We start from the raw sequence: 18,855 nt of genomic DNA, 5'->3' as shown, positions 1-18,855 counted from the left end.
AGGAAAAAAAAAGGATGACTTTTGTTACCTGTTTAGTTTTGAGAAGAGGACTAAAACTCCTCATGGTCAATAGAGTCAATATATTGCATAATATAGAAGAAAACATTTTGTAATCCCAGGTTTTGACCTTTGAGATAGTCGGCAGGACTAAAGGGCTGAAGGTATGAACCCTGACGACGCTTCTGGAGAAAACGCTCCGCCCTCGGAGGAAGCGGCAGCCCCGCCCCCTCCGGCAAGCGACGCCACGCCCACCACCGAGGAGGAAGCCCCGCCCACATCCGGAGACGAGGCCCCGATCACCACCGGAGAGTTGACCCCGCCCACTACCGGAGACGAGGCCCGTTCCATCACCGGGGAGGCCTTCTCGGAAGCAGAGGTCACCGAAGGGGTCACGCCGGAGGGCTCCGCCCCGCTTTCCGCAGAGGCTTCTTCGGTGGCTGATTACCGGACTCTCATCCCGTCGGAGGATGAGGAGGATGAGGCCTCTCAGACTAGAATCCGGCCTCGGCTGGCCCCGCGCCCGGTGCAGTCCACGCTCGGGGACGCGCTGGCGTCCCAGGCCTCCAGGCGTCAGTCCAAGTTCCGCCGCAGCATGAGCGGCATCCCTAACCTCCAGGAGACCCTGAAGGAGAGGCAGGTGTGCATCCCCGAGGGGCCGGCTTGTGTTGGGTGCCAGGGCCCCGGCGCAGCCCCTGAACTTTTTGTGCTCGAGGCTGGGGCTCTACCACCTGAGCCACAGCGCCACTTCCGGCTTTTGGGTGGTTCATTGGAGATGAGTCTCAGGGACTTTCCTACCCTGGCTGACTTCAAACTGCGATCCTCAAATCTCAGCCTCTTGAGTAGCTAGGATGACAGGAATGAGTCACTAGCAGACTGGCAAAAAATACGTACATTTTTCAGTGACGTTATTTGGCAGCGTGGTCCTTCTTAATCACGATTTGCATGCATGGTTTCATTCTTTAGGCACGGTTTAGAGATGCAAGGGAAAACCGAAGGATGAAGATCGAGTCAGCATTTAAGTATATCTTTGAAGTTGTAGCGGAAAAGCTTGGCCTGGACATAGTAACAGTTGAAGAATTAATTTTGGATTGCCTTTCCGTAAGTTGAAGTCCTATTATTGTTGTTATTAGTAGTAGTAGTAATATTTGGTGCTAGGACTGAACATAGCTACAACCCCCACAGCCCCTTCCATATTTTTTTTTTTTTTTTGTCGGTCATGGGGCTTGAACTCTGGGCCTGGGCGCTGTCCCTCAGCTCCTCAGCTCTTCAGCTCAAGGCGAGCGCTCTACCACTTGAGCCACAGCACCACTTCCGGTTTTCTGGTGGTTTATTGGAGATAGGAGTCTCACGGTCTCTCCTGCCCGGGCTGGCTTTGAACCGCGATCCTCAGATCTCAGCCTCCTGAGTAGCTAGGATTACAGGCATGAGCCACCAGCGCCCGGCCCCCTTCCATATTTTTTTAACTCGTCTCTGAGAAACTTACTGCATGTTTTGAAAAACAGGTAAGAAAGAGAAGGCTGGAATCTCATGGAGTAGAAAAGCAGCTTTATAGCCAGCTGAGTGACATTTCTGGTCAAGCCTGTAGAGGGAAAATTAGCTACTAGATTGGGCAAAATTCTAACTCGCAGGTGATTTGAGAAGTCAGAGGGACTGTCAAGCAGAGGGAGATTAAGAATTTGTTTACAAAGCCAGGCTCTGGTGGCTCACGCCTGTAATCCTAGCTACTCAGGAGGCTGAGATCTGAGGATCGCAGTTCAAAGCCAGCCCTGGCAGGAGAGACCGTGAGACTCCTATCTCCAATAAACCACCAGAAAACCGGAAGTGGCGATGTGGCTCAAGTGGTAGAGCACTCGCCTTGAGCTGAAGAGCTGAGGGACAGCGCCCAGGCCCAGAGTTCAAGCCCCACGACCGACCAAAAAGAAGAATTTGTTTACAAGTAAGGTTTTATAAACTATATCCAGGAAACGTGACAGCAGGAACATAAGGTCAGTCTCAGTGACTCTCCTATGTACAAATATGAGATGATCACTAGTCAAATTACCACATGTCTGTGTGGCTGGGGCAGTTCTGGGTCATGCCTGTTTTCCAGGCACAGTTTTCATACTGTGCCTCCTTCCACCCCTAAAAGCAAGCCAGTTTGGGATGACAAATTTATGTGGTCACCCTCATGATTGTAATAGATGGCAAATGTGTATTAAAGCTTTCTTCCTGATAGTTCTGGGTCTCAGTTTTCAGCAGAACTCTCACTAGTGCTTGAGTTGGGAGGTGGAGTTGTGTTGAGATTGTTGCCACTGTTGGGAGAGTGATACCCCTGATTTTACAGTGAACTTGGGCAGAAGTCTTTTGTTCGAGGAACCAGGATTAAAATAGCTTCTCCCTAATGGGAGGAAGGGAATGAGAGGGAAAGAGGGAACTGTTAACACTAAGCATCAGGAAAGAAATGAACATATCACCCAACTTGGAAGAAATAGTTGTAGTGACAAAGCTTATAGAAATAGAATTCACAGACTTTATAGACCAAGATAATGACAGTTTGCCTCATGAAGGTTAAAATGTATGACTTTAAGTATCACTATCCTACAATACTGTGAAATTTGTGAAATTTATGTACTCTCAATCTCAATAAAAAATTATTAAAAAAAAAAAAAAGCATCTCCCTTGCTGGATGCAGTGTTGCCTCGGGTTGCATGAGTTCTGCCGTGCACTTCTAGAATCTTTGCAAAAATTGCTTTCTGGTGACCCCTGCAGTATGAGTGACATTGTTCCCTTTTCCTGCTCCTTTAGAGTGTGATTGTAACCATGAGATGGGAGGGTGGTTGACATGGGGCAAAGACATCAAGAGCTTTATTTTAATGACCAAGCATGAGATCATGTGGAGATGTGGGAAATGTGTTCAGGTATAGCAAGCAAACGCACCAGCACTGTGGTCAGGGCTGGCTTCATGGGCTTATGCTACTATCCAGAAATTCATATGAGTGTATTGCTAGGAATTGAACCCAGGGACTGCTCTGTAGCTGAATTGCATCTTTACCAATCTGACAGCCAGACATTTCTGTTGTCTTTGTGTGTGTGTGAGTGCACATGTACACATGTTTATAGCTGTACGTTTAAGATTTGTATATGCCTCTCCCCGTTTTGGTGCCAGAACTGGTGCTTTTCACTGTCTCGACTTTTTGGAGAGGGGCTATTGCTCTATCACTTAAGCCACAGCTCTGCTTCTGTCATTTTGAGTCTCACAGAGTTTCCTGCTTGGGGCTGGCTTTGAACCTGGGACCTCAGATCTCAGCCTCATGAGTAGCTAGGATTATTGGCTTGAGCCACACTTGCCCAGCTTTGCTTTGCTTTCCCTTTTCCTTTCCTTTCCTTTCCTATCCTATCCTATCTTATCCTCTCATATCCTATCATATTCATGTCTCAGACTTCAACAAAGTCTTACACTTCAAAGCAAGGAAATGCTAATGAAACTTGTGTCCTTTAAGTTGTAAGTATATGAGACAGTCATCCCTGTGGGAGATGGAAGAGTAGTGAGTGAAAGGACAGAGTTAGGCACATCCTGGGCTCTGCTTTATGTCCTTGGATGTTGTTTCTCAAGTGTGGTCGCAGAGCCAGCAGCAGCAGTACCACCTGGAACTTGTTACAGAAGCAAATTCTTAGACCCAACTTGTTGGCTCTTTAAAAACCCATTGTGTGATTGTATAATGTATACAAAGATTCTTGCCCTAAGAGAAGTGGCATGAGCACTCCTGGGGTACTTCCCCCAAGCGGAGAGAAGCTCACTGCGCAAGAGAGATTCCTGTTTGGAGCCAGTTGGGCTAGAAGAGGGTTGTTCACTTGGGATGTGGGGGGACTTTTGCTTACCCGAGCTGTTAAGTTTTCTGCTCACTAAGATTTTACACTGACTCCTCAGTAATTGAATATAAACTTCATGCTCATAAATATGAAAGAAACTCATTATAATAATCAGTTTTTATATTAGTTGGGCTACAAAGTGGGTCAAATTACAATTGCTGAAAGCATCATTGCTTAAGTAATCAAACAAAACTCTTAATTGGAAGATTAGTTTTCTGATCTCCCAGTTAGGTTTTAAGAACAGTTTCTTTTAATAATGATTCCTTCCATTTATCTCCAGTTGCATTCACCTTTCTATTCCTGTGACATTTTGTGAGGCAAGGTCCAAGGTCAAAGGAAGTGGGTGCAGTAATGTAGGTTCGAATATAGAATTCATTACTTGAGCTTCATGGGTCGTTATAGTCACAGTTACTCAAGGGGCTGGGCAGGAGAATGAGGTCAACTTGGGCATCACAGAAGATCTCTCCCTCTTTCTCTCTCTCTTTCTCTGTCTCTCTGCCTTTTTTCCTCCACTTCCTTTTTTTTTTTTTTTTTGAGACTTTTTCTGTGTGTAGTAACAGCCTGGTTTTGAACTCATGATTTTCCAGCCTCAAGGTCCTCTTCCTCGAGCTGTGCACCATCCCACCTAGCTGAGAAACCTTGTCTCTTCAAATACAGAACTACAGCAAAATAAAACAAAAGCCCACATACAACAAAAACAACAACAAACCATAAAGACAAACAATCTTGCTCTTCATGGAAGTGTTGGGAGTTAAATTGTTGTAGACTCTAACCTGGCCTCAGAGAGCCTGTGTCTGTGTAACTTCAATAAAGTCTTCATTACAAAAGGAGGATGATTAAGTAACATGTGTGAAGATGCCTCACTGGGGGGGGGTTGGTTCCTTTTATTGTCATTCCCTAGTTACTGATCACCATTTTCTCTTTTATTTCATAGCTGGATCCATTTGTCCACTTTTTTGAGAAAGATGGCTGTAAGACTTTGAAAATTTTGTATCAGGAAGGAGATGTTCCTAGTCTTGGTAAGGATGCTTTTGTAAGGTCACTAGGAAATAATGAATTTTAAACTGGAACAGTTTTTTTTTTCCTCTTATACATAGTCAGTTTCCTATTTTACATTAAATACATTTTACCAGAAGCTCATGTGGGGGAAAAAAAGTAGTGTCTTAAGAATAGCACATTTTTAAAGCCCAAATATGTTACTTCAGACATTGCTTTAATGATGGAAGGAGAAACGTGCTTACAGAAATCATTGACCTCTGCTGGAGAAGACACATTTCCATTAAACTTAATTGCAGTTCTCTGGGACAGGTGGAGCTATTTGGTCCATATGTTTTCCAATGAGTAGAATTAGCCCTGAGGCCACTCCAGAGCACGGCAGCTGCCCCTTGTGGCCCTGGCTCAGCATCTTATGACTGGTCCAGCTGTCACTTGCAATATCTGGTTCTCCCAGCTGTTCTTACTATGCCTAAAATAATTAGCCAGGCAACCAGGCTGTGAAACCTTTGTTTCAGTGACTAGGTAACATGCACCAGCCTTTTGGTCTTAGACCATGCCATCTTCTGAGTCCTGTGGATTTACCTTCAGTGTGTCCCTCCGCCTAATTCACTTTCTTCCTCTGCTGCCTTAGGCAAGGATCATGTCTCACGTCTGTCCCACTATTCTCAATAAAAAAATTGTGACATCTCTATTGTTACCATATTCCCTCTCTGACATTTTTTCTTTTTTTTTTGACATTAAAAAAAACATATGTGCTCATCCTGGGGCTCGAACTCAGGGCCTGGGTACTGTTCCTGAGCTTCTTTTGCTCAAGGCTTAACACTCTACCACTTGAGCCACAGCTCTACTTCTGGCTTTTTCTGAGTAGTTTGTTAGAGATAAGAGTCTCATGGACTTCCTGCCAGGGCTGGCTTTGAACCATAATCCTCAATACTCAGATCTCAGTCTCTTGAGTGAACCACCAGCACCTGGCCCTCTCTGACATTTAAATGACTGATTCCTGCCAAGTAAATCTTTGATTGTCCCCCCTTTTTCTAGATTGGCTCCAAATCCCCCATTATCCAAAGGCTGCCACCATCAGGATGCACAGTACTTGTCTTGCATGATCTTCTCTTTTCTAGATGTGAATCTGTGCTCCCCTTTATGCCCACCCTTCACTATTCATGGCAGAGTCACATTTCTGTCTCTGTGCACTCTCTAGAGTGATTGCCTGTCTTCTCCCTGGTCCTTGTGCTTTTTTTTTTCTTTTGTCGGTCATCAGGCTTGAACTTGGCTTGGGTGCTGTCCCTCAGCTCTTCAGCTCAAGGTGAGCACTCTACCACTTGAGCCACAGCATCACTTCCAGTTTTCTAGTGGTTTTATTGGAGTGTCATGGACTTTCCTGCCCTGGCTGGCTTTGAACTGTGATCCTCAGCTCTCAGCCTCCTGAGTAGCTAGGATTATAGGCGTGAGTCACCAGAGCCCAGCTCTCATGCATTTTTCTCCTCAGAGCCCTCTCAATGTGCCAGTCTAGACACTGCTCTCTAGACTCTTGTTCCATTGAAGGGTTGCATTGGAAATGCAGCACTCAGCATGTTCTGCTTTCCTCCTAATTGTTTAATGTATACACAGTCAGCCCACTGTATCTATGGATTCTTCATCAGGGGTTCACTCCACCAACTAAGACTGGAAAGTATTGGGAAAAATCACATGTGTACTAAACACTTAGAGATTTTTCTCCTTGTCAGTATCTCCTAAATGATATACTCTGGCAGTTATTTACCTTGTGCCTGTCTGGTGCTTGAACTAGGCCTGGGTGTTGTTCCTGTGCTTCTTTTAGCTCAAGGCTAGTGGTCTACCACTCAAACCACAGCTCCAGTTCTGGAGATAGAGTCTTATGGAGTTTCCTGCCACGGTTAGCTTTATTTCTAGTCCTCAGATCTTAGCCTCCTGAGTAGCTAGGATCACAGGCATGAGCCACCTGTGCTGAGCAATACAATTATAGTTTATATAAAGGACTTGGCCATGCATGGACTTTGGAGTCCCTGGGGACCCTGGAACCAACTTCCCTCATGTATCCAGAGTTATTTCTGCAACAAGATATGTAAACTCAAAATTAGTGACTGAGTCTACCCTGGATTTTCTATTTCTCATAACTCTTATCCTGGGGGAATTATTGTGTAAGCTCATATTTTTACAACTGGTTAAAAATCACAAGGCTAGCTGGAAATTATAGAAAAATATGGAAATATCTATAATTAGGAGAAAAATAGCCATGTGCAATTCCATTTTGTTGGGAAAAGTATTAGTTCTTTGATAAATACCCCTCATAACTGCTTTGGTATTGACACATATTTTATGAAAAAAAATAGGATCCAACTCTATTGTGTTATTCCACAGTGGCTTTTAAAGTTTGACAATATTGTCTTCTCCATGCTAATAAAAACTTGTTCTACAATTAAAATTTTAACAGCTGTGTTGTATTTCATTAGGGTGATAGAACTATAATTTTCAGAACAGATCTCCTATGATGATTTAGGTTGTTTATAGCTCCCTGAAACAATGACTGTTATTATCACTGAAGTCAACTCCCTGCGGATTAAGGAAGAAATCCGAGGAAGAATGTTCAGAGCCCAATTTGCCTAAACAAAGGGGAAATTGTGTTTGAGCCTGTAAAAATAATACACGTGATCAGTTTGTTAAATATTTCTCTGTGTCTTTGTCATATGCATATGCTAACATATAAATGCACATCATTTTTTAAGTGGATCACAGTAACACATTTAATTTAATTTATTTTTTGTGAGTCCTGAAGCTTGAACTTAGGGCCTGGGCACTGAACTTGAGTTACTTTTGCTCAAGGCTAGCACTCTACCACTTGAGCCACAGCACCATTTCTCACTTTTTCTGTTTATGTGGTATTGAGGAATAGAATCCAGGGCATCATGCATGCTAAGCAAATACTCTACCACTAAGCCACATTCCCAGACCACACATTTTATTCTTGACTTGCTTTTTTTTCGTATACCCTAGACATTTTTCCTATGGCATTACATATTTCCTTCATTTAAAAAATTCTACTTGGGGGCTGGGAAGGTGGCTCAGTGGTAGAGCGCTTGCCTTGCATGCCTGAGGCCCTGGGTTCGATTCCTCAGCACCACATGAGCAAAAAGAAAAAATCCGGAAGTGGTACTGTGGCTCAAGTGGTAGAACGATAGCCTTGAGCTGAAGAGCTGAAGGCCAGCACCCAGGCCTAGAGTTCAGGCCCCATGACCGGACCCAAAACAAAAACAAAAACAAAAAATTCTACTTGGAAAAAAAATTATATTTGGCTGGACACTGTTGCTCATGGCTATAATCCTAGCTACCTAGGAGGTTGAAATCGGGATTGTAGTTCAAAGACAGCTGGGTCAGGAAGGTCTGTGCGACACTTTTGTCTCCAGTTAACCACCAAAAAACTGCAAGTGGAACTGTGGTTCAAGTGGTAGAGCACTAGTCTTGAGCAAAAAAAGCTCAGGGACAGAACCAAGGGCCTGAGCCACACACACAAAAAATTCGATATAGTATCCATTGTGCCGTTGGTGGTCATGTCTTCCTCCTTTATCAGGAGGAACTATGTCATGTGGCTGCTCCAGGGGGTAAAGAGGTAGGAAAAGCTGTTTTCTCTCTAGGGATGAGCCCATTGCCAATGGGACAAAAATAGGGGTTTTAGCAAGGAAAATTAGGGAGGATGTAAGTATAGGTGCCATCTCCATGGGTAAGTATTTGGGTTTTTCTATTGTTAATAGGCCATGAATCAGGATTCTTTGGTTGTAAGCAACAGAAACAGACCGGCTGTGTAAGCAAAAGCAACTTTGGGGGAGGAGCGGATCACAAAACTCAACAGTTACGCAGCAGGATTAAAAAAGTATCAGAAGCTACAATTTCAGAATTGCAATCATGCATTTCTTTTGATAGACAAAAGGTTATTTCATGATAATATTTGAAAATTTCTTACAACAGGAGTAAAATGAGAACCACAATAATTTATCACATTGGATCAGCCATGGAATCCTGGGCTAAGTTGCTGGTTTTTGTTTTCAGAATGTGGTCGAACTCTTCCTGGAGCAGGCAAAGGGGCAAAAATGATGAGATTGTTTATAGACAGCACAGCTCCCGACAAACTGAAAGGGATGTGTCTCTTTTTCGTTCGCCTTCGTAATGACATTGCCTTGAATGCTAAAAGTGTTCATGAGGTATGTTTAATTTTCCTCCCAAAGATACAAACATTGATGTGTTTTCATAGTCATATTTGTGCTTTCCTCTGCTCTTTTTCTATATATAGGACTGAATTGAGTTCCAAGAAAATAATGTATTCATATATTCAAAGAAACTAAAAGATTGGCTATAATGTAGCTTAGTTATATTTATCCTTTAGATACTGCTTCTTAAAATTCATGAAAATTCCATTTTTTTCTAGATGGTATACAAATAATTTCCATTTCTTTCCTATTCACTAGGAATACATTCAGTTCTGTATATGGAATTTTTCATTTCTTTCTCTTTTTTACCTTCCTTCCTTCCTTGGTTCCTTCCTTCTTTCCTTGGTTCCTTCCTTCCTTCCTTCCTTCTTCCCTTCCTCCCTTCCTCCCTCCCTCCCTCCCTCTCTTCCTCTCTTCTTCCCTCTCTCCCTCTCTCCCTCCCTCTCTCTTTCCTTTCTTTCTTTCTTTCTTTCTTTCTTTCTTTCTTTCTTTCTTTCTTTCTTTCTTTCTTTCTTCCTTTCTTCCTTTCTTTCTTTGTTCTTTCTTTCTTTCTTTCTTTCTTTCTTTCTTTCTTTCTTTCTTTCTTTCTTTCTTTCTTTCTTTTCCCTCCCTCCCTCCCTCCCTTCCTTCCTCCCTCCCTTCCTTCCTCCCTCCCTTCCTTCTTTTCTTCTTTCATTCCTTCCTTCCTTCCTTCCTTGCTTGCTTGCTTGCTTGCTTCCTTCCTTTCTTTCTTTTTTTGTGCCAGTTCTGGGGCTTGCTTGAATCTGGATGCTGTCCTTGAGTTTTGTTTTGTTTTTTTCCTCAAGGCCAGTGTTCTACCACTTGAGCCACAGCTCCACTTTTTGGCTTTGGGGTGGTTAATTGAAGATTAGAATGTCATGGACTTCATTGCCCAGCTGGCTTTGAACTACAATCTCCAGATCTCAGTCCTGAGTAGCGAGGATTACAGTTGTAGCCACTGAGATCTGGCAAAATTTACATAAAGTCTTAAGTATTAGTTATATTACTTAACCTTTGCTTCACTCATTAACTCATTAGTAATTTTAGAAGAAAGAAATTGATATATTGCTAAATGGAGTTCTGGGAAGGTAGAATGGCTGAATGGAATAAAACAAGCAAGTAATTTAGCCTTACAAACCCAAATTTGCTTCCTGGTTCTCCACTGACTAGCAGCATGTCCTCCAGCAAGGTGTTCACCCTTTCTTAGATTTTGGACACCCTTAAATTGGAAAGAATAGCACCCTACTTTCAGAATTATGATGGTACCTTTAAATGATAATATAAGCAATTAATATATTGTAAACAAGTATAATTAATACAATTAATGTAAGCAGTTCCTGTTATATTGCCTGACATACTGTAGGCACTCAGCAAATAATAATTCTCTTTATTATTCTTAATATCTCTTTTTTTTTTTGGTCGTTCATGGGGCTTGAACTCTGGGCTTGGGCGCTGTCCCTGCACTCTTCAGCTCAAGGCAAGTGCTCTACCTCTTGAGCCACAGCGCCACTTCCGGTTTTCTAGTGGTTTATTGGAGATAAGAGTCTCATGAACTTTCCTGCCTGGGCTGGCTTTGAACCATGATCCTCAGATCTCAGCCTCCTGAGTAGCTAGGATTACAGGCATGAGCCACCAGTGCCCGGCTTCTTAATACTTCTTATATCAGGAAAGGTAACAGAAACCCAATCTAATTGTCCTTTTTCTGCTTATAACAGAAAAGATTGCTGAAAGATTGTTCAGGTTGGCAATAGGACTCCTTATAGCTAGTTGATTGCCTTCTCTCCCCCCCCCCCCATATTCATCTTATCTAATCTATCATCTATCCCATCTACTGTCTATCCAGTACTATTATCTAGCATCTATCTATCATCTATCTAACTTATCTATCATCTGTCTATCTAATCTATCTCTTCTGGCTGATGAGACACCCCTCCCACCTTGGTATCCTATTCAAAAGAAATTTGTCTCCTGTTTTCTTTCTTCTTTGTCTTTTGATGTCTATATGTGTATAAAATTTGTTTACTCTAGCTTCAATCCTAGTCATTTCTCTTCAGTTTAGTCCATTATTTAAGCTAGTCTTTTCATAGTTTAGGTGTTTATTCTACCCATCCCCTTCCCTACTACTGGGGATTGAACCTAGGACCTCACACATGCTAGGAAATGTTTATATTTTTAAAAAGGATGTTGCTATGTTTGGCCAAGTTGACCCTAAACTCCCGGGTTCAAGGGATCATACTACCTTAGTATGGGTTGGAGTACAGGCATGAGTCACCACACTGGGCTTATGTTCTAGGGGTTTTTTTTGTTGTTGTTGTTATGGTTAGATGTGCACATAGTTAAAAGAGGTGGGCATTCTTTAAGGCTTGTTATGCAAAAGCTGAGCAATCATATCTTGACATGTTGACCAAGAAGTAGAGAGAAAGAGAGAGACAGACAGAAACAGAGAGAGAGAGAGAGAGAGAGAGAGAGAGAGAGAGAGAGAGAGAGAGAGAGAGAGAGAGAGAGAGAGAGAGGCAGATAGATACAGATGGACAGAGGTGGGGGGGGTCCCAAAATCCCTTTCAATGTCATGACTGTAACTGAAGAACTTCCCACTAGGTCTCACTTTGCCCAGTTTCACTTCTCAGTAGAACCATTCTGATGGACCCAGCTCTTCATATATGGACCTTTGTGGGATGTAACCCATATTCAAACCATACCATCCAAACATTCACAGCTGAACAGCAAGCAACCAGTTCTCAGTAGTTCATAATTAACTTTTCCTCTTAATTAGTTGGTTTGGTAGTTCTACCCTACTTAAGTTGTATTACTTGAAAGGCCACACTATGTATGGATGGTGGAATTTTGGTTTCTAGGCTTTTGGGTCCTTCTGCCTCATCATTCTTTATCCACAATTTTGGCTCCAGGGTTAATTTCTTTGCTCTTTTGCTCACTGGTATGTCTTATGGTTGGGACAGTGATATACTTAAGACTTCTATATGTGGGGGGCTGGGTTACATCTCTCTTACAACAGCAGAATTTAAAGCAGTGGAAGAAAGATCTCTGTCGTGAGCTGACAGGTACATGGTCAAAATGGAGAATATAAAGTTTGTTGGTTTCAGAGCTCTAACACTCATAATTACTTAAGTTTACCTGATACTTTACAAAACATATGAATTGTCCATTTCTTGCAATGAAAAATAGCTTATTTTTCATCCTTTCATGGAATCAGTTTATAAAACAATGAATGCCCCCCTTTCAGGATGTGATGTTTACTGTTTTGGATGCATCGAAAGGACTCTTAGAAGGAATCAGGAAGATGCTGTCAAAGCTATTTCTCCCAGCTATTCTTGCCACAAGCAACTGGGGTGCTTTAAACCAGTCCAAGCAGGGAGAATCTGAAAAGCATATTTTCATTGAGACAATTAACAGATACCTTTCATTTTTAGATGGTAAGTATAATGTTTAGGGTTTAAAAAAACACTAAAAATGAGCATATTAATGAAATGGTGTAGTCATTAGAGAGCTGGGTATAGTGGTTCATGACTGTAATCTCAACTACTTGGGGGAGGTGGAGATCAGGAGGATATTACTTCAAGGCTAGCCCAGGTGCCTCCTCCCCCCACCAAAAAAATGATCAAGCCTGCTTCTCATCCAATTAGGCTGAATGTGATGGCAGATGTCTGTGACCCCAGCTATTCTAGAAGCATAGGTAGACGGGGAACCAGTAGTTTATGTTACAATACTAGCTACTCAGGAAATTGACAGCTGAGGATTGTAGTTCAAAGCTAGCCTGGACAGACAAATGTGAGACTCTTATTACCAATTAACTAGTAAAAAGCTAGAAGCAGAGGTGTGGTTCAAGTACTAGAGCACCTGCTGTAAGCCAAAAAGCAGTATAAGAGTGTGAGGCCTAGATTTCTAGCACTGGTAAAGACATGAGGGAGGAAGGGAGAGGGAGGGGGAAAGAGTGAGGACAGAGAGAGGTAAGAAAGGAGAGAGAGAGGCGAGAAAGAGCGGAAAGGGGCACATATGTAGAGGAGGGTTGTTTGAGATTGGCCCCACATAGATATATGAGGCCCCACCTCAAAACAGAGAGGGCTGGGGATTGTAGTTCAAACAGAATGCCTGGCTAGTAAGCATGAGGCTCTGAGTTCAAACTCAAGTACTGGCTGAGGAAAAAAAATAGAAAATTTCCATCTTAGATGATGTTTAAATAATTATGAGACGTAGAGATAAGATATGAAAGATGAGGGCCCCTGGTTTCTAGGGATCTTTGCAGGGACAAGGTATGTTTTCTTTTGCATTATGAAAGGATGGCTCTCTTCATTTATGTGTGTGTGTGTGGGGTGTGTGTGTGTGTGTGTGTGTGTGTGTGTGTGTGTGTGTGTGTGTGTGTGTGTGTGTGTGTGTTGGTGCACTGGAATTTGAACTCAGGGCCTCATGCTTGCTAGGCAGGCATTCTATCACTGAGCCACTCTGTCAGTCTTCTTCCTATATCCTTAATTAAAAATTTGCGTAGCCATATTTAAAAATATAAAACCTTTAAACGTCTAATCAGCCAATATTATAAAAAACACACAATTTTATTAGTAAATTGAGTCACACTCTAATGACCAATGTAGAATCTTATTTCTGTACAGCATTAGGTCTTGGATGTTTGTTTCAGTGATTATGACTTAGAAGCATGTATTGACAGTCAACACACTGACATGAAAAAATTCTCGTTTTCATATTATTTTTCCCCTTTAAGGTGCTAGAATAAGTATCGAGGGAACTGTGATGTTAAAGAAGATAGACAATATTGATTTTTCTAGACTGCTCACCTTTAAAGAAGTGACAAGTGCAGCAAGCAATTCAGAAACTGTTCACCAGCTGGAGGAGGTATTGATGGTGTGGTACAAGCAGATTGAACAGGTGCGACCACTCAGATCTCTTCACCTCGAATCCTAGTTCTCATGTGTATTCAGCCATCTTAGTTAGACCCTAAAAGTCAAGGGAAGGAGAATCTTTGATTCTCTGCTAGAAACTGTTTTATTTTATTTTATTTTTTGTTTTTGTTTTTGGGTCCGGTCGTGGGGCTTGAACTCTGGGCCTGGGCGTTGTCCCTCAGCTCTTCAGCTCAAGGCTAGCGCTCTACCACTTGACCCGCAGCGCCACTTCCAGCTTTTTTTTTCTGCTTATGTGGTGCTGAGGAATCGAACCCAGGGCCTCATGCATGCAAGGTTTGCACTCTACCACTGAGCTACCTTCCCAGCCCAAGATTGTTGTTTTTTATGCATCACTTAAGATCAATTATAAAAAGCCAGATGTCAGTGGCTTATTATGCTTGTAATCCTTGCTATTCAGGAGGCTGAGATCTGAGAATTGTTGTTGGAAGTCCACCCAAGGCTGAAAGGTCTGTGAAACTTAGCTGCAATTAGCCACCAAAAGCTAGAAGGGGAGCTGTGGCTTAAGTGGTAGAGTGCCAGCCTTGAGCAAAGAAGCCAAGCAAGAGCATGAAGCCCTGAGTTCAAGCAGCCTTCGATTCAAGACCCAGAACCAGCAAAGAACAACAACAAAAAAGCAATGATTTCTTTTTTTTTTTTCCTTTTTTTGGGGGGCCAGTCCTGAGGCTTGAACTCAGGGTCTGACCCTGTCCCTAAGCTTCTTTTTGCTTAAGACTAGCATTCTACCATGTGAGCCACAACACCACTTCCTGCTTTTTCTGTGGTACGGAGGAATGGAACCAGGCTTCATGCATGCTAGCCAAGCACTCTACCACTAAGCTGTCTTCTCAGCCACAAAAGCAATGATTTCTGCTTGAGTGTGACTGGTGTGGCTCCAGTGGTATTTTCTAACATTTTACCCGTAAGTATAATATTTGTTGTGAGTTTCATGGAGATACCTGTCATTTGAAAAATCTCTATTGCTCCTTTTTAGTCAGAGAGTTTTTAAACATTATTCAGTGTAGAATATGATTCCACTTTGTAGTCTCTTTTGAGAATATGCTGTGAGATTTTTAACAAATAAGAATATGCCAAACCAGGCGCTGGTGGCTCACATCTGTAATCCTAGCTACTCAGGAGGCTGAGATCTGAGGCTAGCCTTGGGCAGGGAAGTCCGTGAGTCTCACAGACTTTCCTGCCTGGGCTGGCTTTGAACTGTGATCCTCAGATCTCAGCCTCCTAAGTAGCTAGGATAACAGGCGTGAGCCACCAGTGCCTGGCATCTGTGAGACTCTTATCTCCAATAAACCACTAGAAAACCAGAAGTAGTGCTGTGGCTCAAGTGATAGAACGCTCGCCTTAAGCTGAAGAGCAAAAGGACAGCGCCCAAGCCCAGAGTTCAAGCCCCATGACCAACCAAAAAAAAAAAAAAGAAAGAAAAGAAAAGAATGTGCCATTTCCATAATCAATGATGCTTTCTTTGCAGGTACTTACTGAGATCTATGTTGTTGTTGTTGTTGTTTTTGTTTTGTCGGTCATGGGACCTGAACTCTGGGCCTGGGCAGCTCAAGGCTAACGTTCTACCAATTGGGCCACAGCGCCACTTCCAGCTTTTTCTACTTATGTGGTGCTGAGGACTCAAACCCAGGGCCTCATGCATGCAAGGCAAGCGCTCTACCACTGAGCCACCTTCCAAGCCCTGTTGTTATTTTTAATTGCAGGTACTTATTGAGAGCGAACAGATGAGAAAAGAAGCTGATGATTCCGGTCCCCTCACTGAGCTAGAACATTGGAAGCGGATGTCAGCCAAGTTCAACTTCATCATCGAGCAGATCAAAGGACCAAGCTGTAAGGCTGTTATTAATGTCCTCAACGTTGCGCATTCCAAACTGTTGAAGGTAAAAGGCCTTACTTAATTTTAAAGCTTGGCATATTCTACAGGACTCTTCTAGGCATTTTGAAACACGGCATAGATTGTTGAAATCAGTAGTTTACCAGTGAGTTGTGATTAACTTTTGTTTTTCATGTAAAATTTAGTAGCAATAATGATAATAGTAGTTAACAGCTACCATGTGTGACCATGTGTGAACCACCATGCTAAATACCTTACCTGTAACATCTTATCTGATCCCTGTACCAATTCTGTCTGATGGTGCTATTTGTTACCATCCTTATTTAGTTCATGGACCCCCCAAAGACTAAGTTTCTTGTTCAAGGTCACAGTGCTAGTAAGAGAGGAAGCAAGCTATCAGGCCAGACTCAAATTTGTTTTTGTCTAAGACTTGGTGGATAATAAGGTAAATGTCTTCAAATGTTTGAAGGGGTGCTGTACATTCTCTGATGTTGCATTAGGCAGAACTGTACTAGTGAGTGGAGACAACAAGAGGACAAAAATCTTTTTTCTAGTCCATTTTGCATTGCTCTAACAGAATAACAGCTTTTAGGTGACTTATGAAGCAAAGAGGTTTTTGTAGCTCCCAGTTTGGAGGCTATAAGTCTAAGATCAGGTGACTCTTTATTCAGCCTTGTGTGGCCTGTTTGACAATGACATCATGGTGGGAGCATGGGGAAGAGTGGGAGCAGCGCATGTGTGCCAGACACACTTTAAACATCCCCACGAGAGCTGAAAATCATCTCCCACAGACCCCAGCACCTCCACATTGTGGTCCTGAGGAATGCAGGCTCAGCATGGTGACAAAACCACATTCAAACCATAGTAGATTTCTTCTCAGAATAAAGAAGACCTTTCTCATAATTGCACTTAGTCGAGCAGAGAATATTTGATGATCACTTGCAAGGAAATTTTGATTTCAGATTGGAGTCGCTTCATATTAAAGGTTTATTTTTACAGTGAAGTTCTGCATTGATATCTTGGCCCATTCTTGAAGACCTAGAGCCATATAGTATCAAAGAACTAACCCAGAAAAGTCACTTTATTTTACTTGAATTTTAATTTTTTGTGCTTGAACTCAGGGCCCCTGTGCTCTTTTTTTTAGCTTTTTCTCTCAAGGTCAGTGCTCTACCACTTGAGTCAAACCTCCACTTCATGGTGTTTTGCTGGCTAATTGCAGATAAGACTCTTTCAGATGTGTCTGCTGAAGCTGGCTCGGAACCCAGGATCTTCAGATCGCAGCCACCAATACTTGGCCTTGGAAAGGTCACTTTAGATGAAAGCCAGTCTATTTCAAGGCTACAAATAGGATATTAATTGCAAAAGGAGTGACCCTTGAGTTTTAGTAAATCATTGAAGATGTTTATAATAACATTTAAAAACTATAAAAAGATATGTTAATAACTCTTAGACGTCTACAATTTCAATATATATTTGATTCAGGAAGACAGTAAACTGGGTAAACTCAGTAAACTGTAACACACTGACTTAGTGGATTTGCAATGGAATTCTGCCATTTCTCCTTAGAACTGGCGTGATCTGGATGCCAGAATCACAGATACAGCAAATGAATCAAAAGATAATGTTAGATATTTGTACACTTTGGAAAAAGTCTGCCAACCTCTCTATAACTATGATCTGGTAAGTGCACTTTAATTTAAATTTAATTTATTTATGTTCCTTTGTAAGTAGTTTTTTTTTTTTTTTTTTTTTTTTTTTGTCGGTTGTGGGGCTTGAACTCTGGGCCTGGGAACTGGCCCTCAGCTCTTCAGCTCAAGGCTAGCGCTTTACCACTTGAGCTACAGCGCCAGTTCAGGCTTTTTAGTGGTCAGAGTCTCACAGACTTTCCTGTCTGGGCTGTCTTTGAACCATGATCCTCAGATCTCAGCCTCCTGAGTAGCTAGGATTACAGGCATGAACCACCTGCGGTCGGCTTATAAGTAGATTTTTAAAAGAATAGTTTTAAAAATTAACTTGTGTACTTAATTTTGAAATTACAAATAATTACAGTAAATTATATAACTAATGCAGTTAAAAATAAAGAAATATATATACGAATATACATGTAAATGTCTGCATATATACATATACAAGTGAAAAGCACTTTTATTTAAATAATATGTCAACATTTATTTAAATAATATGTTTTCCTTTCATGTATTTATAATGAATTAAGAAGTGCATTTAATATGTTAACCCAGTTTAAATATTTGGCATTACTGTAAGCATGACTTTTATTTGTGAATTAAATAAGATGAGCATATTATCCATTACTATATAACAAATTACCCTGGGACTGAGTAACTTAAAATGATGAGCATTTATTATGTCACAGCTTTTGTTGGGTCAGGAGTCCAAGTGCTGAATGGCTTAGTGCTTCTGCTCTGAAGTTTCACATGTAGTTGCAACATGTTGTGAACTGGGGCTACTGTGGTATCTTTGTAAGGGAAAGCTGGCTGGCAGGGTCCACCTCTAAGCTCACTTACATGGGCCTTTCCATACAAGGACTGGCTTAACCCAGGGGAGGGAACCCAGGTAGGAGTCAGAGCAGGCTAGTTGGAAGTTGCTGTCTTTGTATTATATGTGTGTTTGGCAAGAAGGGAAGGTGGTATATGTGAGGAAGTACTAGGGCTTGAACTAGGGCCTAGTGCTCTTACTTGGCTTTTTCACTCAAGGCTGCACCTGGCCGCTTGAGCCAAACCTCTACTTGCAGCTTTTTGATGGTTAATTGAAAATAAGGAGTCTCCTGGATTTATCTGCCTGGCCTGATTTCAGACAGAGATCCTCAGCTCTCTGCCTCCTTAGATGTGAGGATCATAAGCCTATACCTCCTGGTGCTGGACATCTATTCTGGCCCAGCATCTCTTTGTGTTTTTTTGTTTTGTTTTGTTTTGTTTTTGTTGGTCATGGGGCTTGAACTCTAGGCCTGAGTGCTGTCCCTCAACTCTTCAGCTCAAGGCGAGTGCTCTACCACTTGAGCCACAGTGCCACT

General features: G+C 42.1%; 1 protein-coding gene across 2 annotated transcripts in view; it reads left to right on the top strand.

Moving 5' to 3' along the window:
- Positions 1-18,855, top strand: part of Dnah8 (dynein axonemal heavy chain 8) — a 205,509-nt gene that overhangs the window by 1,695 nt on the left and 184,959 nt on the right. For both annotated transcript variants that reach the window (XM_070023840.1, XM_070023841.1), the window contains exons 2-9: positions 120-637; positions 964-1,098; positions 4,784-4,868; positions 8,908-9,059; positions 12,307-12,496; positions 13,798-13,961; positions 15,694-15,870; positions 17,391-17,504. In XM_070023840.1, coding sequence (XP_069879941.1) covers positions 164-637; positions 964-1,098; positions 4,784-4,868; positions 8,908-9,059; positions 12,307-12,496; positions 13,798-13,961; positions 15,694-15,870; positions 17,391-17,504 — 1,491 coding nt within the window. In that variant the 5' untranslated portion in view covers positions 120-163. The remainder of the gene's footprint in view (positions 1-119; positions 638-963; positions 1,099-4,783; positions 4,869-8,907; positions 9,060-12,306; positions 12,497-13,797; positions 13,962-15,693; positions 15,871-17,390; positions 17,505-18,855) is intronic.

This window comes from Dipodomys merriami, unplaced genomic scaffold, assembly GCF_024711535.1.
Source record: "Dipodomys merriami isolate MVZ:Mamm:240054 unplaced genomic scaffold, mDipMer1.0.p SCAF_16, whole genome shotgun sequence".
Taxonomy (NCBI): domain Eukaryota; kingdom Metazoa; phylum Chordata; class Mammalia; order Rodentia; family Heteromyidae; genus Dipodomys; species Dipodomys merriami.
Note: the sequence above shows the minus strand (reverse complement) of the source record. Positions and strands in the feature narration are given on the sequence as shown.